General features: G+C 38.5%; 3 protein-coding genes and 1 long non-coding RNA gene across 6 annotated transcripts in view; 3 read left to right on the top strand and 1 right to left on the bottom strand.

Annotated features, from left to right (window-relative positions):
- The first annotated feature begins 1,380 nt into the window (after positions 1-1,380).
- On the top strand, positions 1,381-8,785 carry RBBP9 (RB binding protein 9, serine hydrolase). The gene is made up of 5 exons (XM_036892225.2): positions 1,381-1,532; positions 2,731-2,773; positions 3,496-3,601; positions 6,245-6,330; positions 6,741-8,785. Exons 1-5 carry the CDS (start codon positions 1,434-1,436, stop codon positions 6,965-6,967), a joined length of 561 nt encoding a protein of 186 aa, XP_036748120.1. The 5' UTR covers positions 1,381-1,433; the 3' UTR covers positions 6,968-8,785.
- POLR3F (RNA polymerase III subunit F) lies at positions 8,355-22,529 on the bottom strand. Of its 2 annotated transcripts, none has more exons than XM_036892224.2 (9): positions 22,331-22,529; positions 21,164-21,281; positions 18,311-18,378; positions 17,740-17,807; positions 16,298-16,410; positions 14,225-14,368; positions 13,943-14,014; positions 12,897-13,088; positions 8,355-11,906 (listed from the first exon to the last, which is right to left on the bottom strand). In XM_036892224.2, the coding sequence occupies exons 1-9, from the start codon at positions 22,390-22,392 to the stop codon at positions 11,829-11,831; spliced, it is 915 nt and encodes a 304-aa protein (XP_036748119.1). In that variant the 5' UTR covers positions 22,393-22,529; the 3' UTR covers positions 8,355-11,828. The 2 variants fall into 2 exon arrangements, with proteins under 2 accessions (XP_036748119.1, XP_036748118.1); XM_036892223.2 differs by having other exon boundaries at positions 13,907-14,014.
- Positions 14,366-17,240, top strand: LOC130683852 (uncharacterized). The gene is made up of 2 exons (XR_008997885.1): positions 14,366-15,105; positions 16,781-17,240. It is a non-coding gene; the product is annotated as an uncharacterized LOC130683852 (long non-coding RNA).
- Positions 22,530-22,734: 205 nt separating the features above from the next.
- The window catches only part of DZANK1 (double zinc ribbon and ankyrin repeat domains 1), a 115,095-nt gene continuing 109,839 nt past the window's right edge, over positions 22,735-27,990 (top strand). For both annotated transcript variants that reach the window (XM_036892220.2, XM_057502696.1), the window contains exons 1-3: positions 22,735-23,018; positions 24,958-25,133; positions 27,819-27,972. In XM_036892220.2, the coding sequence (XP_036748115.2) occupies positions 25,025-25,133; positions 27,819-27,972 (263 nt within the window). In that variant the 5' untranslated portion in view covers positions 22,735-23,018; positions 24,958-25,024. The remainder of the gene's footprint in view (positions 23,019-24,957; positions 25,134-27,818; positions 27,973-27,990) is intronic.

The following is a 27,990-nucleotide window of genomic DNA, read 5'->3' on the forward strand; positions in this document are numbered from 1 at the left end:
CGAGCAGGTGCCGGCAGGCAAGAAGGAAGGTGCAGGAGGCTGCATGTCACAGTGGAGGGCCTCGGAGCTGAGTAGGCAGCCAAGGGAATGGAGTGCATGAAGCTCCTCAAAGTTCCCAACCTGCTGGGCAGAGTGCACCCAGACAACCCTGTCCACCTATCCCTTCTCTCGTGTACCAAGCTCCGTGCAAACCCCATCCCTTCAGCAGCCCTCTTGCTGCTAGAAAGCCTCTCAAACCACTTGCCTTTCCTTTGTCCCAGAGCAGCCGTATGTGGATCCCTGTCCTCCACAAATGGCTGGAATCTCAGTCTCTCATGCACTCCGCCTGTCCCAGCTCCCCAACCCCACCAACCTCCAGAGCACCATACAGTGTAGGTTTTTGCTCCAAAGCAGACCTCCAGGGCTGGATGTTCAGCAGTCTTAGGCTTCCACCCCCTCCCTGCTCTGTTTCTCTTCCTCGCGCTGGTGAGCTGAGATGGGAGAAGGGCTTGAGTCGCTCTGGATCAAGGCTTTAGTACCTTACCCTGTTTAGTGAGGTTGGCTCTGTTGGTGAGGTCTGTATGCAGTCTGGTGCAGCCATCATTCCTGTTGCTGTCTTAGGGCTAGTTTTATTAACTATATTTTCATACTGTATGTGGTTTTGGGAGGAATTCTCTGTCTCGCCTCTCATGCTGCCATCTCGAATTCCAGGGCTGACTCTTACTTGAGCACCCCACTTTGGTTGTGAAGGTGTTTCTGTTTCCTTGGTTGTCTGATAAAGTGCACTGCTTGCTTACATACTCCTAAGTGTCACGTGTTAAAATTCTTTTCATACTTGAAGACAAGGACTGAGGACTCTATTCTAGTGTCTGCCCGTAATGTGACCAGTTCCTAAAACTTAAGGCCTGCCATATTATAACAGATAAACCCTTTCATTGGTACCTCAGTTTCCCCAGCTTCTAAATTGGTTTGACTGTTACTCATGTGCCCTACATCAACAGAGATAGCTTTTAAAAGGATACCTTTTAAAGCAATGAACAGTAACAGCCAGGCCTGATACTATTCTAAGAACTGTTTTTAGATCAGAAGGAAAAATAATATGGCTTGCCCCAACAAATAGATTGTTTTTGCCTGTTTGGAACAAAAACCAACTTTCTGTGAAAATATCAGTAATTCTAGTAAAGATATAATAACTCTGGGCATGTCACATGGCCCGTCCTAAATAAGATGGGGAAAAATTGAAAGCTCTAGTAAGAGGCAAGTAAAAGGTGGCTGATATTTAGTGGAAACTCTCAAGTTTTATTTTTGGCTGCCCTGTGCTATAAGAAAGGCCCTAGTGAGCGAACCGTCCAGAACTACAGTTCCCGGAATGCCGCAGGGCGGGCTTCCCGCCGACGCAGCCCGCGGCTCCGAGCTCCGCGGGACGGCGGCCGGGGCACGGCCCCTTTGCGCTCATGGCCTCTCCGAGCAAGGCAGTGATTGTTCCCGGGAATGGCGGCGGGGATGTGGCCACCCACGGCTGGTATGGCTGGGTCAGGAAGGCGCTGGATCAGGTAAGACACACGCCTCGCTGCGCTGGGAAGTCAGCCTGGAGCTGGAGGGGACGGAGGACTCGAGTTGAACCCTGTTTCGCTCCCCTCCTCTCAGCAATGCCCCTTGTGTTTTCATTGCTCGCCCTTGCTGCCTTGTATAAACTCTCGAACTAGTGGTCGGGATTTTGGTTGGTAACATTGCCTGGAAGACTTATTTGAGGGCTCAGTCCTTAAAAGAGTATAGGCACCTTCTCCCAGAACTACAGAGCCTGAGCTCCATCCCCTCCTTGTATCTGCTGCTGGTTCAGATTTGGGACTTCCCCAGATAATTTTACATCTGTCTTCTCGATTAAAAAAAAATCAGTATGTAATATTTAATACATAGAAAGGATGCATGTAACATGTATGTAAATTATGCAGCATAATGTAATGAAGACCTGAGAATCCATCACCAAACTGAAATCTAGAATATTAACAGTACCTTCGAAGCCACCTGTATGTACCCAATACCATTTCCCTGCTATCCTGAAATTTTTTTCATTTGCTTCTCTTTTAAAAATTACTTTTGTAGCCTATGTATGTATACCTTAACATATTAACTTGGCTTCTTTATGTGCTTTAAAAAAATGGTAACCTACTGTAGGTTGTCTTATTCATCTTGATATTTTTAAAAACTTTTCCATAACCAGGCAATAAGACTGCTACCTGATTTGCCATCTTCTGCAACACTAGAGTAGGTCCGTAGAGTACAAATTCCAGAGTTTTGGCTGAAAACTATGGCCAGAGCTACAAACCAAAAGGTCAGGGCTGAAGCTGTCTAAAGAAAACAGGATTTCCAACTTTCTTACCACGTTTCTGTACCACCCTGTTTTATACATTCCCTGGCACATAGTCTGTTTGGCTCCAGGTCAGTTTATCTAGAAAGCATTCACTCATGCCCTCTCCATAGACATATGCCTACAGTACAAATGCAGATACAGTTCTCTTTTATTTAGAGACCTGCAGAACTGGCTGTGTAGAGGACAGCCAGATGGAGGTTATTAGGGATTGTGTATTCATATGTAACCCTGTAGCACTTAAGCCACTTCATTTTGTAATATAAGCAAATTACTTATGGAATTGAGAAAGATCATACCAGGTGTTTAATTTCTTATTAACAAAGTATTAGTTGTAATTAAGCTCTTTATTATAAGCTTTTTCCCCCCCTCTCATGTCATAGATACCTGGTTTCCAGTGTTTGGCTAAGAACATGCCCGACCCAAGTAAGTTTTAAATGTGTTTTTAAATAGACTCATCTTGTTGGATTTTGATCTCACCATTTTCCTAGTGGAGAGCAGGAATATCATAGTAGAGAAGCATAAGCAAATATATACTTAAGAATGCATGATAGCAAGTAGTTTGGGGAGGAGGGTGTGAACCAAAAAACAATAGAAAATTCTAGGAAGGATCAAGAAAAGCATCTGGGCTTGGTAAATTTAACTTTCAACTTTGCAAGCAATTCGATTTCCCTTATGTAAGTCAACAGATACTTTTCAGGCAGAATTTATGTTATTATGAGATCCTAATATTTAAAAATGTAATTTTTTTGTTCTGAGTATGCCTATGACTTGTTTTAGAAATTTCCTTTTTGGAAAGAAATATATAATGTGAATTCAAGAAAGAAAGTTGTCAAGAGTTTCTTTTTTAAGTTTGAAAGTTCACATTAAACCTTTCAGCTTTTTTTAGTTATATTATTTTCTGAGTATTTTCTTAACAAACATGGTAAAAATAAAAGCAAATATATGTATATATATCCAAACTACAGATTTGAGTCTTTCAAATAGCAGCACATACATCTTTGACTGTTAAAACAGTCCCATCCCCATTGTTATCCTGCAGTTTTAAAGCTCTTAACTGCTGAGTAGTCATCTATTTGAAAGGTAGGGCAGCAGTACACTAAAACTGTCCCTATCAAATGACAGACTTTCATTACTCTGAACCTCAGTTACAGCACAGGAGAGCATCTGGCTGCCCTTCATGGAGACGGAGCTGCACTGTGATGAGAAGACCATCATCATAGGTCACAGTTCCGGGGCCATTGCGGCCATGAGGTGTGATCCATGTTGAATTGTCACCCTCGGTGTGGGCTCCAGACATGCTTGCTTGGGAAATACCAGTGTATATCTTAAATTTCACCTACAGAGGCAACAGTACTGACCTCAAAAGTGGTAACATAATCTGTCCTTATTCCTTCCTGGTTTGGTTTGTACATTTTAAAGGGTTTTCTGATCTTACTGGGACACAGTGATCCTTTTAAAACATGTGTGGCTGCAAACCCCAGTGGCTTCCTGTCACCCTCTGAAGAAAATCCTCAGCCTTCATCCCCCACTAGCTGTTGTCATCTCTACCATCTCTCCTTCACGGCCCCCAGCCTGGTTCACAGACCTCATTGCAGTTTCTTGAACAGGCCAGGTGTGCACCTGCCTTAAGCCTGTACTTGCCATTTTTCTACTTGGGGCACTCTTTCTGTAGATGCCTGTGTGGCTTTCTCCTCCTTTAATTCTCTGCTCGAATATCTCCTTTCCGTGAAGTCTTCTCTAATCACTCCACATGAAACAGCAGCTTCATCCCACTCATACATCCCATCCTATCCCCTTTATACCTTATCTTTAGCACTTTGATCTGACATCCTGTTTATTTCTCATGTGTCTCTTGCAATAGAATATAAGCTTCATGAAGGTGGGATTTTGTTCATTCAGACACTGAAACCCTAGTGCCTAGATGAGTATCTAGCATATGGTAGGTGCTCAATATGTTGGAGGGTGGAGGCTATTACCCCACCCCCAAATCACAGTCCTTAGATTTCATGGGCACATCCCTGATCTCTCCCTGAGAGTAAGGACTTAGCACGCTGAGTAAGTCCTTCAGGGTTGGGTTTCCCCCACATTTGCTAGGCTGGATAACAAAGAATTATAATTTTTGAGTAGCCTCTTGTCCCATGCAGTCACTCAGAATGTCACATAAATTACATTATCAGGATCTTGCCAAATTCCATTATTGTTCAGTCTCACCAATAGAAGGTATAAGAATAATGCTTTTCAGTGTGGAGATAGAGAATTATCATATAGTCATAGTGTTTATAAGCTGCCAGGGGTTGTCTGGAAAATGAAGAAATACTTTTTTGTTGAAATCTGTAACTTAAGGCCAACTGAATTTTGCTCAGCCCATTGACTAATAAAGATGTGCCTTCTTTTAAGGCCCATGAAACTTATTGCAGGATTGTCAGCAACCTTCTAAAAATTGACTTCCAAAGTTAAGGTGGGCAAGGAGAAAAACAGATGCCAAAACCATTTGGTTTAAGATTGTAGGGGAACCAGATATTGACAGTCACAGAGGACCACCCCACAGATTACTTACTAATCACAAAAGGGAAATTGTGTTTACAGTGTTGGGATCTGGTGGATATTACTTTAAGTAATCAAACCTGATTTCATCAATAATGGGGTTAAACCGGCATTGTGTGCCTCTGATGTGATGGAGCAGGAAGGACACAGCATGCCAAGTGTTTATCCTCTGTCTAATCGTGGGGAAACAGACAAATTCAGTTTAGGTGATAATGCACAAGACAGCTGGCCTACATTCTGAAAAAATATCAATGTCATTTAAAATAAAACATTTAAAAGTCACTAGAGAGTCATGAAAACCAGATGTGATTCATAATCTTTGACTAGATCTAGGATTGAAAAGCAGTTTTAAAGAACATCTTTGGTACAATTGGGGAAAAATGAACACAGGTAATATTACTCTATCAATGTTAAATTTATTTGGTAAAATGGTACTGTGGTTATATAAGAGAAAGGCTTTGTTTTTAGGGGATACATGCTGAAGTATTTGGGGGTGAAAGGTAAATTAATGATCTACATACTTGTTCCTCTAACTTTTCTGTAGATTTGAAATTTTTCAAAACAAAAGGTCAGGGGAAAACGTTTAGGCCCAAGAACAAAATATTAACCCTAAAATCTGTCCTGGTAAGAGGCCTTTTCAAACTATTGCTATTCCACATCTTCCCTTAGCCTAGTCTTTGCTGAGTGAGTGAACTGTCTGAAGCTAGTTAGCTGAGTGTCTTCTTGGTGGGCACTGTATAAGGTACCAGGGTTACAAAGATCAAGAAGGCTTATCCTGCCCGTGAGGAGCTGATGGCTTATTAGGGGAGATAGATTTCATGTGACGCAAATGAGTAATAGAATGCAGCGTGGAGTATGTGCCAAGAGGTACATTGCTGCTGTTGTTCAGAGTTTCTTAAAATATTTCTTAATGCAAGTGCAGATCACTTGCATTAGCCACCTGGATTGGAGGAGGTGTCATACCTTAAAATGCAGATCTGTGGTCCTCAATTCCAACCCTCTGAATCAGATGCTCTGGGACTGAGTCCTGGAATCCACGTTAACAGGGTAATGCTGATGCATACTAAAGGTAGATTAATGTGTGCTTCAAGGAGAATGATTACACTTTTTATGCTTGTTTGGAAAGGATTACAGAAGAGGTTTGGGCTGCCTTGAAAAATGACATTAAGTAGCCAAGGTTAATTCATTAACCACTGGCTCGTAGTTCTGCATTTTCCTTACTATTTTTCATATTATCTCTACAGCATATAGCACATATTTTTTGTAAGCTAAACCAGGTTTTAGGTGTTTTATTGACTTTTTGGTGATCAGACTTAGCAGTATTAGCTGACATTATTTCTCTCTCTGCAGGTATGCAGAAACACATCGAGTATATGCTATTGTATTAGTGTCTGCATACACCTCAGACTTGGGGGATGAAAATGAGCGTGCAAGTGGTAAGTTTGAGGGCAAAACCCCCAAAAAAGCCCTTCCTCCAGTCACGGAGCTATTTGTTCAGGTTATAAAACAGTATTGTCTTCTAGATAGGTTAAAAAAAAATCTGATAGCATACAAGAAATATTTACCATCCACCTTTGGATATGTTAGGCACTTTGAGAGGTGGTAGACCCTTTTCTAGTCCATAATCTAGAACTGAACCCTAGAGGTGGGGTTTTATGTGAGCCATATACTTCATAAGTAGGTACGGTATAAGCCTTACAGATTTGAAAGCTAAAGGGTGTCTTCTGACTCACACTTAGGCTCTGATTTGTTGTGTCTCTGCTATGGTCTTTATTAGATATTTTAGAATGACTAGAATGGAAATTATCCATAGGCAATGATAGGTCATGTATATTTTTCCCCATAGGATACTTCAGCCGCCCCTGGCAATGGGAGAAGATCAAAGCCAACTGCCCTCACATTGTGCAGTTTGGCTCCACTGATGATCCTTTCCTTCCCTGGAAAGAACAACAAGAAGTGGCTGATAGGTTGGATGCCAAACTGTACAGATTCACTGACCGTGGCCATTTCCAGAACACGGAGTTTCATGAACTGATTAGTGTGGTAAAGTCGATGCTGAAAGTACCAGCATAGACAGGATGATTTCTGCTATTTTGCATACTGATATAGAGGTAGAGCAATTATTAGATTGTTAATAGGTAAGTTATCTATTATCAGGTGATTACTGGACATGGAAAACAGGTCAAGTTAAGTTCCACAAATGCCTAAAAAGCAAACACAAGTTCCAATGTTTAGCCTAAGTTACAAAGAGCATTTCCACTTTCCAGAATCTACACCTCCCCAAAGTGAGCTGCAATGAACTAAAGCAGTATTTTTCCTATTTGGTAAGGGACATAAGGACAGCTTAATCACCCTCATCTGTTCAAAGAGAGTCAGACAAAAATAGAATCCAGGTTTCCTGATTCCCAGCCCAGCTTAAAACTAAATAGGTTTTCTGTATGTTATAGGAGTTACATTTTTTTGAGGAGTTAAACCTCTTTGAAATAAAACTTTTGTTTTATTGGGGAAAGAAGACATGACTAAAGGTCCAGAGTGTTGGCTTAGATCTCAAAGTACTATCTGCTAAGCTGGCCCAGGACATTAATCCCAGACTAGGGCCTTCACCTTTGACACCCTGCCCCAGTCCTTCAAACATGTGAAAGAGAATGATATATAAGGGTCCACAAAGATCAGGCAGGGAATTTAGGCCCAGCCCATATATATATATATATATATATAAAAGCACAGCTGACTAGATTTGTGCAAGACCAGAGTTATGAAGATTAGGGCAATGTGGAAAGCTCTTGCCCTGTCTAAACTGCTGCCATGTGGGAATGTGGCAGGGTATTGCCAGTTTTCTGATATTTTTGAAAAAACCATGCAATAGTTTTTATATCCAGGGAAAATACATGTATGCATTTACATACAATCCATAGGGACCTGAATTATGTCTAACTCATGTCCATATGGATTATGTTAGTTGGTAATTACAGTATAAAAATTTATAAATGCTTCAGGACACCCAAAGTCCAAACCATCCATTTGTAACTTCTGCCATAAGGATTAACTTAGGTGCTTTAAATGACCCTTTATGAGAAATGAACATGTCAAAGGGTGAAATCATGAGAACAATTTGGATTTTGTTAAAAGTCTTAAGTTTTTAAAAAAAATCTTTCCTTACCTCCAATTTTGTTTTGTAGAGTTCCTTTTAATTCCCGTGGTCCTTTAGATGTGTTTCAAGCATCATTCCATGAGTTTTTCTTCTGCTCATACTCCCTCAAAACAGACCTTTTCATTTCCCAATATTTTTTGGCTGTTTTGTTACCTCAAACAATTTCCAGTGAATTCATATTTGCTGTTGCAGAACCTGTTGTTTGCTGTAGTAATGTGAATTTCCACAGTTTTTATGCCCAAAAGGGACTCAAAGCCATCATTAAAAGTCTTTTGGTTTCTAAATGTGCTCAAAGAAAAAAGTCAGGAAAAACTCTATAAACTTTTAATAGTAATTATCTTTGGGGGATGGGAATTTTGGCAGGTACAGTGTAGTGTACATCTCCTATTTTATATACCTGGAGATTATCTGAGTTGTTATACTGAACAGGTATTACTTATTAAATTACAATAATTAGGATTTAAGGCAACTTATTTGACAAGTTAGTGAAAAGCAAATTAGGTAAATCAATTGAATAGTAATTTTCTTAAAAAGATAGTTTAGCATTGATTTGACCATGCCTATAATCAAAGTTTAATTCTATATTATTTGAATTACTTGGGATTACTAATTGTTCTTACACTCTGCTTTGTTTTCTTAAGTCCTTTCTCAAAAAATTACAAACTTATGCAAGTAACAGTTCATAATACTTTGTTCTCCTCTGCCATAGAAAAAAACAAATATATACAATTGAGAAATAATTTTGATACTTTTTTTTTTTTAACTGAAGTCCATACTTTATTCAAATGTCCTTAGTTTTTTAACCAAATGTCATATTTCTGTTCCAGGACCCCTTCCTGAAATACCGTATCTCTGGTATTTATATTTGTATTTATTTATAATGTCTCCTTAGGCTCCTCTTAGGGGTGAGTTCCTCAGATTTCGCTTGCTTGCTTGATTTATTTATTATTATTTATCTATCTATTTATCATTAATATATAATCACATGAGCAACACTGTGGTTACTAGATTTCCCCCATTATCAATTCCCTACCACATACCACATTACAGTTACTGTCCATCAGCGTAGTCAGATGCTATAGGACACTCTTAATTCTTATAGAAATAATTAGACCTATGTGACTGAGTTGTGCTGCCCAGTATGGTGGCCAGAACCCCAGGAGGCTCTAAAAATGAAAATTCTGTTTCTCATCTCATCCACACTGGCTCAGCAGCCACAGGTGGCTAATGGCTACCCTATTGGACAGATTTAGAATATTTCCACCATTACAGAAAATTCAGTTGGACAGCACTGGTCTAGGGCATGTGTATTATAGTCTCTTCTCACCCACCATCTAATAGTGAGTAAATAGTTCAAAGTATAAGTGACTCAACTTGAACTTGACTAGTTTGCCTAGTCGATCACCATAAAAAATCAAGATTCTGTAAAGTTTATTCACCACCAAAGATCAGAGGAATTTCATGGAAGAATTCCACACAAACTATTCATTTAAACCATCAAGTCATGGTCTCTCATGATTCTATGTTTGATTCTCTATAGATCATTAATTGTAGAGAGGCCTTGCCAGACTCCAAGGAATATCTACTCTCAAGTGAACAAAATACTCTATTGTAATGAAAATCATCTGTAACGATTAGGATTTTACTCACAATTTGATTTTTTTGGTGGTGTCACAAGTCTAGACCCCCACAACTTGTTTTGGTCCAAGCTGACTTCTGTAGGGTAAGTACCCATTTAACTATATATACATCAGAGGTACTGTATTTTTAAATTATTGTTTCTTTTCTCCTTCAGTTAATATTCAGAATGAAAAACATGCTACGGGAAAAAAGTTTCAAGGGTCTCTATTCTGGTGAAGGGAAGAATACTTTTAGTTTAGCCATTGATTGAAGGCTTTAAAAAAAAATCAATTTCTGGCTGTCAAGACAATGTAAACTCTGTATTTAACATTATAAACTGGTTCCTTCTCTCCATGTCTAACTTTCCTCCAAGTTCAGTTTTCTCATTAAATAAGACTAGAGCCTCTGTGATAGGCCAGGTTCCAGGAAGGATAATACTCCTCTTACCATTCCAACTCTCACTGGGGGCCAAAGAGAAACCCTGTTTAGTTTCAGGTTCCTGGGGTTTTCTATATCTTATATACAGTTGGCCCTTGAACAACACGAGGGTTAGGGACACTAACCCCCCCCCAGCTCAGCTGAAAATCCACATACAATTTTTCACTTCCCCAAAATTTAACTACTAATAGCCTACTGTTGACTGGAAACCTCACTGATAACAGAAAGTTGATTTACACATACTTTATATGCTACATATACTATATACTATATTACTATAATAAAGTAAGCTAGAGAAAATGTTTTTTCAAATAGTCATAAATCTCTAAAAAAAATTTCAATATATTTATTGGAAAAATTTGTGTATAAGTGGGCCCATGCTATTCAAATCTGTGATGTTCAACAGTTAACTATATACCCAATATTTGAGAAATCTTTGTTTCAGAGTGCTTGGTGTCATCAAATGCTAAGGTCCATAGAGCTGGCCACAGAATTTATCTGGTTCTTAATTGGTTCCTGAGCTGAATTTTATTTTAATGATCCTATTCATCTCAAAATAACCATTCAGATGGTTGTCCACTTAGAGTAGCTCCAAACTAATGTTTGAACTCAGGCCTCAACAGTGGCTGACCTTGAATTTCTTTCCTTTGGTCCCGTGCTGAACACAGAAACTTTTAAGTGCTACAAGTACAGCAGCTAGGATACTGAAGGGCCCTACCATCTAATTTCTGTGCAAGTGCATTAAATAGCTTAGTGCTTCTATATGGCTAAAGACTAGAACTGAAAGTACTATTAGAACTGAGGACAATTATAAAGGCTTTCTGCTTAGCTTGGACCTACTGCACCATGATTTTTAGAACAGAAAAAGGAAACCAATCTAAAACAAGACAAGAAAAGAATGGTGACCCAGCCCAATAAACTGTGAATGGAGGGCAACAGATTATTTTTAATTTTAGTTACATAAGAGTCTATGGGAGAGTTCTAGCAAATAATACAACTGAGACAAGGTCTGAAACTTTTTAAGACTTTTTTTAAAAAAGGACCAATGACAATATTCCTATTAGTATGTGAATAGTAATGTTTAGGTGCTAAAAACATATCCTTGATGTTAGTCATCACTTGGGTTTGTGGCAAGTACAGAGACATAATCACCTGAAAACATATCTCTGACATAAAGATTAATTAATAGTGTGTGGAAAAGGGATGATCCACTCTCCCTCCATGCATGCTCCTAGTTTGCGTATATTCCCCTGGTATTCCTGCCTTCTCTGCTTAATTTCTTCTCAACAAAACCACTGAGAACAGAAAACAGAAATGGTGAGAGTGAACCAGACATAAAACATTTCCAATGACGATCTTAACTTTGAAACAGGCATTGTTAAACTCCAGCCATTAACACTGTACTTGGTAAACAGGGATTTGTTTGCTTCTCTTTCTGTGAATCTTCAGAAGTCTTGAAAGGCTGGATGATGGTCCTCCAGAAGCTCCAAGTATTTTATTTATTGAAAAATGGATTTCACTATTAACCTTACCAGCTTCAAATTCTGTTGGCTACTCTGTCAATATAAATTTAGTCTTCATAGACAATAATATATTTTTCCACAGCAGCAAGCCTCTATCCATTATTGTATAGTTTGCTTTCAAGAGAGTTTGATGTTCCATCATGAATTAAATTATTTGCCCCATAGTAACTTCATTTACAGAATGTCAGTAACTTCATAACTGTTAAAATTCAAGCCACTCTGTCATGTAAATACAGTTAGATGGTGAAATCTCACCACCTTCATGGCAGTCATCAAAAACCTTTAAAAAAGAAGAGTTTATAATCAAATGATGTTTTAAAATTGTTATAGGTAAAGTCTTAAATGTTAACTACAACTAAAATTTATGTTAACAAAATATCCAAGACCCAGCCATTTAGAGCAATACTAAAAACAAAACTTGCAAATGGAAAGAAACCAGGACTGTATTTAAGAACACACTGTAATAGGACCTGCTCAGTGGTTGTAAGGTTACTAATGACCTTTTACTGCAGCATTAAGATGACCATGTTCATCTGCCACTGGACTAAAGGCTATCAGCAGGTAACAGGAACACGGGGAGGGAGACCTGTATATATGACTTAATTTGACCAGCCAAATGTGTCATGTTTAGCTACCTTCCTTTTGGTGAAGGGTGCTGGTATAATGAAATAAAAGACCAGCAGAACAAGGCTGTAGATGCCATCAGAGCTGGGACGGAGCCTACAGCACATGGTTCAGGAACTATGTGAGAATGAATGAGGAGTGCTGGGTGGGGCATGTGGCAGAGGAAAACGTTCTCTCTGGTCTGCAGCCTGGTGTCAATTGGAAGCTGAAACCCTGAGGTCTTCCTTAGCCTAAGTTGCTGAATGTTTAAGGAAATGCCACCTGCTCCGAAGGACCTGAGAGGATTAAACACAAATCTTCAAGAACATGCCTGGCCCATGGTAGGATCTCAATCTCATTCTCTCCTTGCTCAGGCTAAATGATTAGCCCTCATCAAAAACTGTCCATTTCAAACAAACAAACAAACAAAAACTGTCCATTTCAGGACCAGGAGCAGAAAACACAAATTGCCCTAACCTGTTATTCTAAGAATGTAAAGCAATGATTTGCTTGTTAAAAGTCTGTTTTAAATTGCTCTTCAAGGTTATATGAAGATTTGAGCAGCTCTTGGTCAACCCTTGAGAGTTTGAGAAATGGGTGTGCCTGATGGTAAATGGCACCGGCACTTGATGGTAGCCAAGTGTAAAGTGAAGCCACTTTAACTCACCGGGCAGAGTCCGCAGGCAGCCCGGACCAAACCTGTTGGTGGGATGATTGGATTGACTGCCCTGTACAGTTTCATGTGTCCATCCACGCTGCCAACCGTGCCTTCTTTTGCAGCAATGATAGTCATCTCCACTTTCCCATCATAAATGAGTGTATTCAGGATGGTTTCAATGTCCTCTGTGGACAACTCTACCTAAAAAAGGGATACATTAGAAAAGAAAAAAGGACAAGAAGACATCCTTCTGCAGTGTGTTATCAACAGTCAAGGGTCATAATTCCTCAGTGAAATGGGGAAGCATGCTGGTGAGTAAGTGAAACCACAAAGGTTGAATGATGGGACAAGTCAGCACAAACCACTGAAACACCAGGGACAGATGTCCAATCTCATGCTGAGGCTTGACACTTTCTCATGTCTCTATTCTCTTAAGTAAAATAGAGAAGCCATAAAGTAACATTTCTGTGGCAAGAATTTGATGGCAAGAAATGTTTGAGGAGAGTTCTTTAGACATCAAATAGTCCGAATTCCTGTTTTTTTTAATAAATGTGAAATATGGGGTCTAGGAAATAAAAATGACTTGACCAAACAGCCACTTCAATTTCTTCTTATTGTGAAAGGCATTCAGCACAGTGTCCATATGTACAGGCCTTCAGAAAACTATGCTGGTAACACCACTTCTGAACAGGACAATACTAGTAAGTGAACATTGTGGTGACTGATACTGGCACATACATTGAAATGTCCAAGAACATGTCAGAACAGACTTGAACTTTGGTAGTAAAACACACTGCCTGGCCTCCACTCTGATGCTCTAATCCCAAGTTCAAATCTATACAGTTCAGACAGTGCCTGAGGCAATGAAAGCCTTTGCCCAGCTGGCTTAGGACAGACAGTACTTTTTCAAAATGGGTTCTGCAGAATGTTTACAGGTATCACCTGAAAAAAGGGTCTAGGTCAAATATGTTTGGAATAAGTTTCTAAAAAGAAGATGAAATTTAGAAACTGATTCTGACCTTACTGATTCCCAATTCACAGATATACTTCCACACCTCATGTGATGAAGCAAAGGAACTATTTCTTTGTATCATCGGATTCTGCTTGCTGTCTCGTGCTGCTTCTGCCTATAAAAGTAGACACATAAATCTAGCAACAATACTGATGTTCTCTGAATATAACTTATACAGAGTGAAATTAACAACATATTTTGTTTAGTAAAAATTATCAATTTCAGTATTTTTAATTCCCATAAAATGATACACAAGATTAAACATTCTTTATGAAGAAACTTTCCAAAAAAGATTTGCAATGATATTTCCTCAGTTATGCCTCACCTTGGTTTGTAGGAATTTGAAACACTGTTGGTTAAGCACCTCTACAAATTCTGATTCAAAATCTTGGTCACTATACCAAGCTCCACCAGTCACAGACCGGTCTGGCTGCAGGTTATACAGCATATACACCTTCTTTTTTGAGGCCTAGGGGAAAAAATGAACAACAGATGTGATAATAGTCTTCTAAAACTAAGATTTTTTAAAAACCCAGATTTTGTATTTTAGAGCAGTTTTAGATTTATAGAATTATGAAGATGGTAGAATTCCGTTTATCTTGTACAGTTTCCCCTATTAGTAACATCTTAAATTATTAGGATACATTTGTAACAATTAATGAATCAATATTGATACATTATTAACTTAAGTCTATACTTTATTCAGATTTCCTCAGTTTTTCCCTCATGTCCCTTTTCTGGCTCAGGATCCTGCCCAATCAATACCTTTGGTTGCATTGTCTCCTGAGGCAAATTTGGGTTGTGAGTTTCTCAGACTTTCCTTGTTCCTGATGAACTTGCCAGCTTAGAGATTTACTAGTTAGGATTCTGTAAGATGTCCCTTCACTTGGACTTATCTGATGTTTTTCTCATGATTAGACTGGGAAGAAGACCACTGAGGTAAAGTACGCTTTTCATCACATTACAGGATACCTGATCATCACAGTGATGACTGATCATCAATAGGACTTACCAGTGTGGATGTTAACCTCGATCAATTGGCTTGAGGCAGTGTCTCTGTTTTCTCCACTGTGAAGTTACTGTTTTCCCTTCCTTCCCATATATGGAAGGACATCACTGCACTGCCCACACTTAAGGGGGCGAGTTCCACTCCACTTCCCTGAGGGTTGAGTGTCTACATAAATTGTTTGGAATTCTTCATAGGAGGTTTGTTCACCCCATTTTTGTATTTATTTATTCAAACATATCAGTATAGACTCATTTATTTTATACTTTGGGTTACAATCTAATACTACTTTAGTTTGAAATCTTGAAAATATCAGGCTAAGTGAAGGAGCCAGACATGAGAGACCACATATTGTATGATTTCATTTATAAATGCCCAGAATAGGTAAATCTATAGAGACTGAAAGAACATCGGTGGTTGTCAGGGCCTAGAAGCAGTCCAGGGAGTCTGGGGAGTGACTGCTAGCAGTAGGGTCACATTTTGAACATTTCACACATGAAAATTCCCTAAGATTAGGACTGTGATGGTTGCACAACTCTATGTATATACTAAATCTTTGAATTTCACATTTTAAATGGATGAATTTTATGGTATGTGAATTGTATCTCAATAAAGTTGTTAAAAATAAAGATGTAGAAGGCCAGATGAAGCTAGCAGTTATGTGAGGACTGGTTATACTATTTTCTCTACTTTTACATATCTGAAATTATTCATTAAAAATGTAGAAGAGAAATAATATCCTAAATTAGGGGATGGTGAGACATAATATCATTTGATAAATAAAATCACGGATGAACACCAAATTCTTATAAGCTGAAATTTGTGTTCAAGTAAGTTTAAGTTTAGAAACCTTGGCTCTTCTGACACGTAACTCAGTGAGGTCAGCTTTAGGCATCCCTGATGCAGCCAGCTCTGGATGAGCGCCTTCAGGAAGTGACAGGCTGGGGTGGAGGAGGAGGAGAAACACCATGTGCTGGAAGAGATGCTCCATCTTTCTCTGACTTGTTCACTATGTATCTCAAGCACCCAGATTGGTGCCTGGCACATGGCAAACACACAAATGTTTGCTGGATGAGTAATATGATATGCCACAATCAAGTGAATTGTTTTACACACCACAAAATCTGGGAAAAATGTTCATGATTCCAAAAATTCTTACTGAAGAGAGTAAAAGTGGTTTTAGATTATGGGCTGACATAGCTAAGAGGTAACTGGCAGTGACATTTAAGCAGCATCTTCAAAACAGTCCAATATGAGCTAAATTAAAAAAAATTTTTTTTGACCAGTTGTTTTAAATCATGAGATACCTTAAAGAATGATAAAAACTTGAAATATACCTGGAACATTACATGTACAGTGAACATTTGGGGAAGAAAAGAGAAAAGTACTCACTGCCACAGACTTAACAGCTTTGATAAGCTTTTTACTTTCCAAGTTCTTTAGAATTTTGTTAATTTCTGTTAATGGCAAGTTACTTTTGTATCGGATATCTCTGCTCCATATTCCTATCAGAAAGTAAAGTGAAATAAGTTGAACACCACAGTATTTGTGTTTATATTCCTATTGCTTGTATCTCACTCTAAAACTAACAAAACATGTATTTATGTATATATTCCTAAAGCATAGCTATAGGAAAAATTAAGTGACTTAGAGGTAAGTATTTCAGATAACATAACAAAAATATGCAATATAATAAATAAGTATGTGCTTGATTTTCTAACCAGAAGTTTCTTGGAGTCCTAGTGTGGCACTTTTTAAAAAACATGAAAAGGACATTTGTGTAGTGGAAGAAAAATCTTTAATGTTATTGAATTAATATATATTGTTTCTTCCAACCCCTCTGTAACAACCTGTTTCCTGTTATTTTCACTTTAGATTGCGTATGTGAAAACAAACAAACAAACTTAAGTTTGGGCCAAGAGCAGCTGCCACTGTCACTGGAGAGCCAAAAAACTCTTTATGTGAGCATGTATATGCATGTATATCCATTATTTCTACAATGCTACATTTAGAAAGTGGAAAATGGAAGATTGTGCTTCTTATAGCTCCTAAAAGCCCTGCGTAGAAAGCTATGACTTCTCTTTCAAAGAAGGAAATAAGTACTATATATGGAAAAGGAATTTTACATAAAATATTTGCTCTTTTCTTCCCAGTGTAAAGGCATAATGAGAGAGGAAGAAGTTTTTTTTTTAAGTAGAATGACTTTTTTAAACCTGTTTTTAAAATGTTAATTTAACCTCCTAACTATTAAGTTTTAAGAATGATATGATTTCAGATTACATCATAATTGCCGAAGCCATTATCAATGACTCAAATAAATCCTGAATTGCAGCAATAGCGATATGGACATAATTCTTTAAGGGGGATGGAGAGGAACTGAATAGCTGTTGCAGGACCTATGTCAGACATGCCACACCACATGAGACATCCCTTTACTTTTTGCAAAAACCAGAGATATGTTATTACCTACAATTTTCAGATAAGGTGAAGAAACTAAGGTTTCCAAAGTTTAGAAACTAAGGACCTAAAAAAAAACCCTTGAGTTTTATTTATTTTGAATAGATAATACTTTTCATGTGGTTCAGAATTCAGAAGTTTCTTTCGATCCCTGCCCACAGCCACCTGGTTCCTGCCTCTCTTGAGGCAAAAATGGCATTACTCCTGGGTGTCATAAAGCTTATGTATATTATATATGTGTGTTACATTTCCCTCTCCTTTTAACACAAATGGCAGTATATTCTACATACTTCTCTACACCCTGGAAAGCCAGGATCTCAGTCCCTATATCTGGGCTTAAAGACATGTTTTTTCTGTTTCTTTCTTCATATACTTACCTTTGTTTCCTGCATCCTCTATGATTTGATATACTAGTTTTTCTTGGTTATCTGATCCTTTCATTTTACTGCAGGGGAATAAGGTAGAATTAGAAAGCCAAAAGGTATAGGATAATCTAATAATCTACATGGCTACATAAGTGAATTGGCAGACAAGATCATCACATTGACATATTTACCAAAGAAGGGCTTACCTTAAAAAGAATGAGACAGTGCTATATGTACCAGGATGAAAAGATGTCCAAGATACAGTAAGTGAAAAAAACAAGTTGCAAAAAAGTATGGATAGCATGATCCAATTTTTGTTTTAAAAATCAATAAATAAAAGAGATATATGTAAATATATAGTATATAAATATATAATCATCTATATGTATTTATAAATACCTAGAAGAAAGAATATAGACGAAATTATTAAAAGGAGTTATCTCTGGGAAATGGAGTTCATGATGGGAGGTGGGAATGTATGCAGAATAGGTTTACATTATGCAGGTCTGTACTTGCTTTTTCCCAACATGTATTACTTTTGTAATAATTAAAATTTTCTTGAAAAAAAAAATTGGGTGCTTACCCAGCATTCTGAGAATCCTTTATTCTATACAGAAGGCCTGTATTGCTCCTTAAGAGATCCAACTGACCCTAAAGGTATTTTTTTATAGAAAATAGCAGTGAATTATTTTGGAGAGATACCCTATCAATCATAAATATTAATGTACTCCTTAATATTGTAGACAGACTAAAATATCATACCTCTCATAGTTATTTGTCAGTGCCTCACTTGAGACTCAAGTTTTTGCCTACATATCACATGTAATGTATTTTTGAAAACTTAGCTCTTTATCTCATCATTTTCCAAAATATTAATACCTAACAATTTCCTGTAAGCTAGATCATGGCTTGATTATATATATAATCAATGCATAAAGAATTTTAGACAAGCAGCTTTAGAATAAGTAAAAATCCACATTCAAATTCAAATCAACATATATAAAAATAAATGTAATAAAAATAAAAATTATAAATAAAAAGTTGAACTGAAAGCTAAATATGCATAAATATTCTATAAATATGATTAAATAACATTTAGAAAGCAAATAGTGAGATTTACTGATAAGCGTGATTTCTTTTGTTACATGAAAATTAGGTAGAAAGGCCAACCAATGAACAGAACACCTGCAGTGTTTTTTTAATATATAACAAATAAAAAGTAAAATAAAGCATGTCTGATATGTTTCTGAATTTTCTTGGGTCTGAACTCAGGAGCACCCAGATGGCTGTACCACTGGGCTTCTGAAGTTTGGGGAAGTCATGATTGAATGAGGCCTCATTCCCATGAGTTGAGACTGGGCCAGACTCACTACTTGGAAATAAGTTCACATATGGATTAACAGCAATACCCTCCCCTTCCCTCCCCAGACCCCACTAACTGGCAAAATCAAACCACAAAGCTCAATTTGGAGTTTAATTTAGCCTATGAACATTTACCGAACACTGTACTGTGGTAGGTGTTTGGGGGGACAAACATGAATTCTAAAAAAGTACCACACAGCCAACTTCAAAACCATCTGGTTGGCATTAACATAGAGGTATGTAAAGGTTGGAATAGTTGCTCAGAGAAGCAGCTTTGGCCCAACTTGGGGAGGCTTTCAGGGAGATGATAGCAGTGCTGAGTCTTTAAGGATAATGAGTTCATCACTCTATCAGGAAAGGGAAGAAGGGCCTTGTAAGCAGGGAAGCATGAGCAAAGGCCCTGAGACATGAAACAGCATGCTGTGACAGGGAACCCCAAACAACTGATTCCCTCTGAAATAGAACTTCTGAGGCAGAGTACTAAAGGGAGATGAGGCAGGTGAGGAAAGAAGAGGCTCAGTATGGTAAGCCCTGGAGTTTGAATTTGAATCTCTAGTATTGAGAGAAGGATTCTGGCTGGAAAGTGACATGGTCAGATCTGTATTTAGAACAGGCTGGTCATTCAGAGGCAAATTGAGCCAGGAAAGCTAGTTAGGATGCACTGTAGTAGTCCATGGAAAAGCCAAGAGTTTGAACATATGTGGGGGTAGTAGGAACAGAAACGGGGGGTCAAATCTGAGAACCATTTAAGAGCTAACATCAGCAACACTTGTGATTTATTTAACTACTCCCTTGCTTTAAATTATTCAATAGCTTCATCACTGCCTACAACCTATAGATAATAGGACTGGTAGCAGGTGGGGTTGCAGAAGTGGTAAGATAGAGGGAGGTACTGAGGATGATTTTCAGACAGAAAGGAAAGGGCTGAAAGGGTGGTGGGACAAATCATGTCCCATTGCCACCATCTCCCAGTAGCCTTTCCACTATCCCTCCTAGAGCTGATCCTTCACCGTGGTGAACTGACTAGAAATTTATCAACATTTCTTTTATTCCTTGGGTTAAAGCCTGGGTTAGCAATCTGGTCCACTGCTTTTTAAAAAAAATAAATATAAGTTTTATTGTGAGCATAACCATGCCATTAGCTGAGGTATGGTCCATGACTACTTTCCTGCAGAGTAGTTGTGACAGAAACTACATGGCTTGCAAACACTAAAACATACACTGTCCGGCACTTTATAAAAAAATTTGCCAAACCTGGGGCTAAAAGGTTTTAGGGAGTGGTTAATAGTTCACCTGTTCTCAAATTTCCATTATCTAGAGCCCTTAGAAATCCAACAAAGCTGGTAGTTTTCAAAAGCAAATCAGTCTTCAGAGGAGTCCTTAGTGTAAAAATCTTTTATCCAGTTGCTACTAAGGCAAAACTGAGATGCTCTCAGGACATGGGACTTTTTGATGGTGGGGGAAAGAAAGGAGAAATAGGGTAGAGTTAGAGCATGGGGTGCCACAAGGTGAGGTGGTTTGGCCAGTAAAGGAGAGTGACATTAGGGCCCCAAGAGAAGAGGTAAGATCAGGTAGGAGAGCTTCACTGAAACACCCAATGGCAGAGTTACTGTGGGCTGAGCCTGTACTTCATCCCAGAAGCACAGCACTCCTGACATTCAACTAGACTCATTGCTATCTTCTGAAATGCTCCAAGTGAGACTGTGGAGAGTGGCATCCTAATGAACTGGCTCCATGATGACGTGCAGGAAAATCAAAGGTGGGATATTTCATAGGGAATAATCCAATACCAGTGGTAGGAAGCAAACAGAAGGTAAGAACAGACTATGTCTGTGTGCCCTCTGTATCACAATGACAATTAGGTTAATAAATACAACAGATAAAACACATTTATTCCATTCATCTTGTAAAATGATGTGCCATTATTTATTTCCCCACTTTGGGCAGTCTGAGCTGTTTCCTGATTTGGAGTCTTATAGTCACAACCTAATATACTCTCAAATAGCTTCATGACTATGTAACAGTAACGACAATCATAACATATAATTTGGTGAACTAGTTGGATTCACCTTACCATGGACAACAGTCTATTGATGGCCACTGCCCGCTGCTGGGCTTCTATATGAGGCATTTCATTTTGGATTACTTGGTCTGTGATTCCATGAGGAAACTGATGACATAATTCTATAATCCTAGGAACAAAGTCATTAATGGCATTATTCATGTTTTCACCTATTTCAAGAGGCAGTGGAGGAAAAAATACAAGCAGAACAGTTTGAAAACGGTATACCTATTTTCACATTTGCCAGATAGTCTGGGTTTCTAAATGGTTCTGAATCAAAGCATATTAGAAATTGAGGAAGATACTTTCAAATACACATTTGCATTATTATTGTTTTTAAGGAAGATATTTGTTTACCTCACTAATAAGAACTTAACAAAAGTGAAATGAAAACAGAAAAAAATATTAAAGCGGAGGCGTCAATTTTCTCAGATGAAACAAGTATGACCAAGTTAAGATACAGTGCATGGGCAGCCATAAATCTGTAAGCAGCAGGCAAATCAGACACTTCTGGTAAGAAGCCAAAATTTGTTATGACATTTCATCACAACTGGGGCCTGCTTTTGGAATTATCCCTACCAAACAAAAATAAGTTCAAATCTTCACCTTGTCATAGGACCATCAGATGTGTTATTCATAATAGTTTGAGAAAGTTGGGGTCTTTTAAAACTACGTGATAACTGATAGAGAATATCAAATTGGGAGGGGTTTTAGGTGTCCTAAAACATAAGTACTGCACCAAAACCATTTGGCTTAATGATGCTTTGAAATCACAAACCGCACCCTAACTTTGCCCACTCTACCTTGGGAGTTCGCTTAGTACCAAGAGCGATCCTGGGGCAGAATATGTATCAACAGTACTATGGGAAAAACGCCGAGACTTCTCTGAGCGTCGATCCCCTTAATGCAGGAAGAGCATCATCACAACCTTCCGAACAACTCGGGGGCAAGTCAGCTACATCAAGTTGTAAACTGTCAAACTCGTTTTGAACTTAGAGCTCTGCGTTCCAGGGATGGGAGGAGGGTTCCGAACCCCATGGGCAGTCAGTTCCTTTCCTGCGCTCTCAATGAACTTACTCCAGTCACTACCGAGTCCCCGGAGACTGGCTCCGGCTGCCAAACGACCGGCCGCCTACGGGGACCCGGGAGCCGGGAAGCAAGCCTCACTCACTGGTTTACCTGTTCTCTATTTCGACCGGATCTGCGTCGGGCGGCTGCACCTTCACCTTCACCTCAGCCATTAGGGCGCAGTTCCTGGGCTTTAAGGGAAGAGGCGCTCAGATAGCCAGCCTGGGAACAGAGAACCCCTGAGGAGAGCGCCCGATTAGGGCGAGGGACCTTCTTCTCCGTGTCGCAGCCGGTCCTTCCTTGTCTGTCGTTGGAGGTGGCCAAGCTGCGCCTGCTCCGTCTCACTCGCCCGCGCCGCTACGTGTTATTCTTATTTTCCAGAATGTCAGTGCTTGACCAACGAACCAGGCTCCCTCATTCAGAGTTGGGACACCGCCTTTTAGCGCTTGGCAACTTCTGTGAAGGCATATCCTCCGACGCCTACGGCGAAGCTCTAGCCAAGGGGGAAGCAGGTACCAGTCTCCAGTCCAGGCGGCCGGGGCGGCGCTGGTTGCTAGGAAGCCAGGTTTCCACCAATCACCTGCCCAGTTCTCAGTGGGCGGGACGCGGCTCGCAGCGTCTGTGGTAACCTGGAGGCTGCAGAGGAGAGGGCCTAAGCCGGAGAGGTGGGCTCCCTGGCTGCGGTCGGCCGAGGTTCCGTGAGGGTCCCAGTTCCGGTCCTGGTGACTGGAGGAGGAGTGGGGGCCCTTCTCCCCAACTCCAGCCGAAAGGAAGCGGGCGTCCCTGTCTGGCCTGATAGGTGAGGACGGAGACTAGACGGGGTTCCGGATCCGGGCAGCGAGGGGCGGTCTTAATGTGGGGATTTGGTGGGTGAGAGCTGCTTTGACCCACACTGTCCTCTGGGCCTAGCAGATCAGTCTACTTCTGATTCCCTTCCTTTGGGGCGCACTGGCTGCCCGACTGTCACGGGCAGCCCTTACTTGCTGCACGAATTACTCCCTCCCCAACAATTTTTATTTTGAACTAATTTTTCAACTATTTTAATTGCCTCTCACTTAAATGGAAAAATGAGTAAGACCCCCGCCCCCTGCTAATCCAGCCACACTTATGTAGAGGCTATTATTCTATCAGTAGCTGCAGATTAAATGCTTAGCCTACATGGGAGCAATCATAGTGTCCATCAATAGAAGAATGGTTAAAGAAGATGTACATATGCACAGTGGAATATTATTCCAAGATAAAAAATAAATCCTGCCATTTGCAGCAACATGGATGGACCTAGAGGGTATTATGCTCAGTGAAATAAGCCAGGCAAAGACAAATACCATATGATTTCACTTATTTGTGGAATATTAAAACAAAACAAAATGAACAAAATAGCAATAGACTCATAGACACTGAGAAGTGACTGGTGGTTACCATGCAGGAGGGATTGGGGCTAGAGGGGAAGGTGAGGGGGATAAAAGGACACAAAAATTCTCAATTATAATATAGTTGGTCAGAAGGATAGAAGTACAGTTTAGAAAATACAGTCACTGATTCTGTAATTTTTTCCTATGTTGATAGATAATAACTGCACTAATAGGGGTGAGGATTTAATAATATGGGTAACTGTTGAACCACTGTGTTGTATATTGAAATCAATATAATATTGTATATCAATGATACTTCAATAAAAATAAATTCTTAGCTCCCATCCTGGAACTACCCAACTAGGCATTAAAGTCACTCCTTAAATTTAGTTATTCCACTTTTGGGAATATAGTCTGTGACAAAATTCAAGCCACAAGATTTTCAGAGCAGCATTATTTAGAATTGCAACAGCCAAAATGAGAATGAAACTAGTCATATCCTAAATGCCCAACCACAAATTGGTAAATGAGATTACATAAGCACATGGAAAATTGTGAATAATAGAGTGAGGATGCAAGAAGTACACTAAAAATTGAATGACTATATAGATTATAATTGAGTAAAAGCTATGTATCCATAATTATTGAAATTGGAAGAGGCCATACAGAGGTGCAAACAGTTGCTATATTAAGGTAAGGTTTGCTTTTTCTCCCCCTGAATCCTTCATGAATTAAAAATTTTGACACATTCCAGGAAAAAAGATCAGTAAGGCTTCCATATGCATACTAAATTATTTGTAAGTACAGGAGATGGAGCAGGTGTTTATATCACTTGTCAGTGCCAGCTTTCTTTTGGTTGAGGCTTGATATGCTGCCATCCTTCTAAAGTTTCTTTGCAGCTTTTCAAATGCAGGAACCACTTGGCAACAACTGTAGGGCCTTCAACCTGGAGCTATCCCAGAGGAGCTGGCTCTAAATTAACACTTCATTCTATATGCAGAGTTACTTCTTTTCCTCTTGTGTGATGACTTTCCCTGAAGCCAAGAAAGTGGCACACTAATAAGAGGCAGAGAAAGGTAATAATGATCCAGAGGGAGCTCACATCAGATCATTAGTGATAGTCTTTGTTCCGATTGCAGTAGTCATTTAATTTGCCCATTAAAAATAATTCCATTTCCCCCATCTCATTCTTCCATGCTCTTTTCCCGGAAGTGAGGTAAGTTTTTGAATAATCAAAACTCTACATGGGACCTCAGTAGCAAAAATACAGCTGAAATAATAGTTATTTCAATTAAAAATTAAATAATATTTGTAGATGGTATAATAGCAGTATTCTTTGTGGCTTTTACTAATTTTACTATATTTACGTGGGATGCTTTTCTTCAGCTTTGTGTTCAAATAAAGGTGACCGCTGGAATTATTCTCATCCACTTTTTTAATGTAAGGAGGGAAAATGACTGCTGGTTCAGTGTGTGTCCCTCAGATCATACCATTGCGAGTGCCTCTGCCCGGAAAAGCCAACCATGAAATTGATAACAATACCCTTTTGGAAATGAAATCTGGTAAGAATCAGATTACTTGAAATTGCTTAAAATAACATTGCCATACTCATTATGTTTATCTGATTGTTAATTTAACTCTGCATGCTTTCTATAGTCAGGATCTTAGGAAGTTTGTAAAACTTTCGAAATTTGAAACTGTTGTACTTGGTGGTTTATAAAATGGTTTATATTAGATTAACATGGTTTGCTTTGACCAACCTTGTATTTGTATAGGTATACAGGTGTAGCAGTGCTGTGCCTCACATTAGCCAATGTAAGATGTACTGGTGTTTCCCCTAAGTTCCCCAGGATTCTCATTATTTTGCCAAGATGATAAATTTGAGCTATTAACACAGGCTTTCCAGTCAGACAGGTTGGAGATTGATTCCTGGTTTTGACAACTTCTAGTGACCTTTGATGACATTACTTAGCCTTTCGGGGTCTCAGTTTCCTCATTGTTAGATAGTGGTAATAAGATCTACCATTCAGAGCCATAGTGAGGATTAAATGAATTGATATATTATGTTAGGTACATGGGGTATAGTACATAGTAATACCAGAATAAATCTTAACTATTATTACAGACATAAAGCAGTGACTGTATTTCCTAGTATTGACAGGAATATATAAGTAGAAGGGAAAGTTCTGTAGATAAAACATATGAACAAGTACTTGTTTAAAAAGATGCTGAGATTCTGATTATATATTTCAATAACTGTGTAAAAACTACTTACCTATATGCATGGTAACCCCTGGGCTTCCTAAACGGAGAGTTCCAACTAAAAATATGTTCAGTTATACCTCATCTCCCTTCATCTTAAAAGCTAATATTTTTTTAAAATTCTCAAACCAAAATACAAATTTTAATAAATGTGCCCATAACTCTTAGGAAGAGTTGGATGATTATTGATAAATGATTTTATGAATGATAGGGTATCCAAATTTCCTCATATTTAAAATGTTTAATAAATAGTTTCTAAAGTTCAGTGACAAAAAGAATAATAACCCAATAGAAAAATGGGCATAGGATGTGAAAGGACATTTTATAGCAAAGGAAATATAAATGGCTTTCAGACATATGAGGATACCTACCCTTTTCTCCCCAGACCTTATCCCTGACTTCATTTACTGCATTGCACTTAATCACCACTCAACAGAATGTATATGCTTATTTGTGTATCCTTTCTAGAATGGATGCTCTAAGAGAACAGGGACTTTGGTCACTGGTGTATCCCCAGTGTCTAGAACAGTGTCTGGCACATGATAAGTACCTAGTAAATATGTAATGAATGAATGATTCTTACTAAAAATGTAAGAAATGTAAGTTAAAACTACAAGATAGTGTTTTTTTAACCTAAGAGATTGACAAAAAAAAAAAGAAAAATTGATAACACACTATATGGGTGAGGTTACAAGTAAATGGGCACTTTCATGCATTGCTGGTCACAGTGTAAATATGTTTCAACATCCACGATGGGATGTTTGGCAATATTAATCAAAATAACAAGTGCATGTATGTTTTTGACTCAGTAGTACTTGTTCTACATATCATACAGATATAAAAAGAACTTTCTCTGAAGTTATTGCACTGCTTATAAAGGCAAAAGAAAAGGAGAAAGAAAAATAAAGACTAAATATCCATCTATAGGGGACTAGTTAAATTATTGTTCTTCTATATAGGGAGAGAATGTGATGCAACCATAACAAAGAATAGGGTTACTCTACATACCAGTGTAGAACACTGTCCAAGGTATTACTGTTCAATGAAAAAAAAAGTGTGGATCAGGGTTTGGTATGCCACTATTTGTGTTGAAAGAGAGGTAGAAATAAGAATATGTACATATAGGTTTGTACGGATATAAAATAGTTTTGGAAGGATATTCAAAATACCATTGATTGCCTTTGGCCAGCTAATGTCAGTGATGTGAGGGAGACTTTTAATTGTATCTCCTTTTTTTGAGCTTTTTTAAGAAAAAAAAAAACAATTGACATATAACATTGTAGTTTCAAGTGTGTAACTATGATATATGTACATTTTGTAACATCCATCACCACATAATTATAATTTATTTTTCTTGTGATGAGAACTTTTAAGATCTACTCTCTTAGCAATCTTTTTTGAACTTTTGAACCTTGAATCATATGAACTTATTACCTTCAAGATTTTTCCAAAAAGTGTAGGAATTACCAAGTCTAAATAAAATATGATAAAGGCATTTCTGAAGCCATGCTCAAAAAATGAAAAATTAGCTTCTGCTTTCTAAATGGGTGTTTTACCAAGCTAACGTCTACTCCATTTGTATCAGGGCCCTACTGGAGAGGCAAGATAGCATAGTGACTCAGGAGTATGGGCTGTGGACCCAACCTAGCCAAAGTCCAACACAATTCTGCTGTACTTCAACAAGTTTCTTACCCTCTCTGGGACTATGTTTCCTCATTTATTAAGTAGGTATAAAATAGGACCTGTTGGATATGGTTGTGTAAGTGAAATGATGTAATTCATGTAAAGACAGTGCCTGGTACAGAGAAAGAACTCAATTTTCTTTCTTATTTATTGTTATTCATTTCTATAATACATAAGAATATGTAAGTTATTGTTAGTGTTAGTTATTGTTATTAATTTCTACCATATAAAAGAAATTTAGCATTGTTCAGGAATTTGTTACTTCAGTGTTAATTACATCTATCCTGTTTTGGGTTTTTCAGACACCCTAGATGTCAACATATATTACACCCTGGATGGCAGCAAACCTGAATTCCTGAAGAGAGTTGGTTATGGTGAAAATACTACATTTAAATATACAAAACCCATCACTCTACCTGATGGAAAAATACAAGTTAAAGCTGTTGCTGTCTCTAAGTAAGTTAAGTGCATGGT

This window comes from Manis pentadactyla, chromosome 5, assembly GCF_030020395.1.
Source record: "Manis pentadactyla isolate mManPen7 chromosome 5, mManPen7.hap1, whole genome shotgun sequence".
Classification (NCBI taxonomy): Eukaryota; Metazoa; Chordata; class Mammalia; order Pholidota; family Manidae; genus Manis; species Manis pentadactyla.

Coding starts and splice junctions, on each gene's coding strand:
- RBBP9 (XM_036892225.2), top strand. CDS start 1,434: ATGGCCTCTCCGAGCAAGGCAGTGATTGTTCCCGGGAATGGCGGCGGG. Junction 2,774..3,495: donor TAAGAACATGCCCGACCCAA/GTAAGTTTTAAA, acceptor TCTGAACCTCAG/TTACAGCACAGGAGAGCATC. Junction 6,331..6,740: donor TGAAAATGAGCGTGCAAGTG/GTAAGTTTGAGG, acceptor TTTTCCCCATAG/GATACTTCAGCCGCCCCTGG.
- POLR3F (XM_036892223.2), bottom strand. CDS start 22,392: ATGGCTGAGGTGAAGGTGAAGGTGCAGCCGCCCGACGCAGATCCGGTC. Junction 18,379..21,163: donor TCAATAGACTGTTGTCCATG/GTAAGGTGAATC, acceptor AAATACCTTTAG/GGTCAGTTGGATCTCTTAAG. Junction 17,808..18,310: donor AAGGATTCTCAGAATGCTGG/GTAAGCACCCAA, acceptor ATTCCCCTGCAG/TAAAATGAAAGGATCAGATA.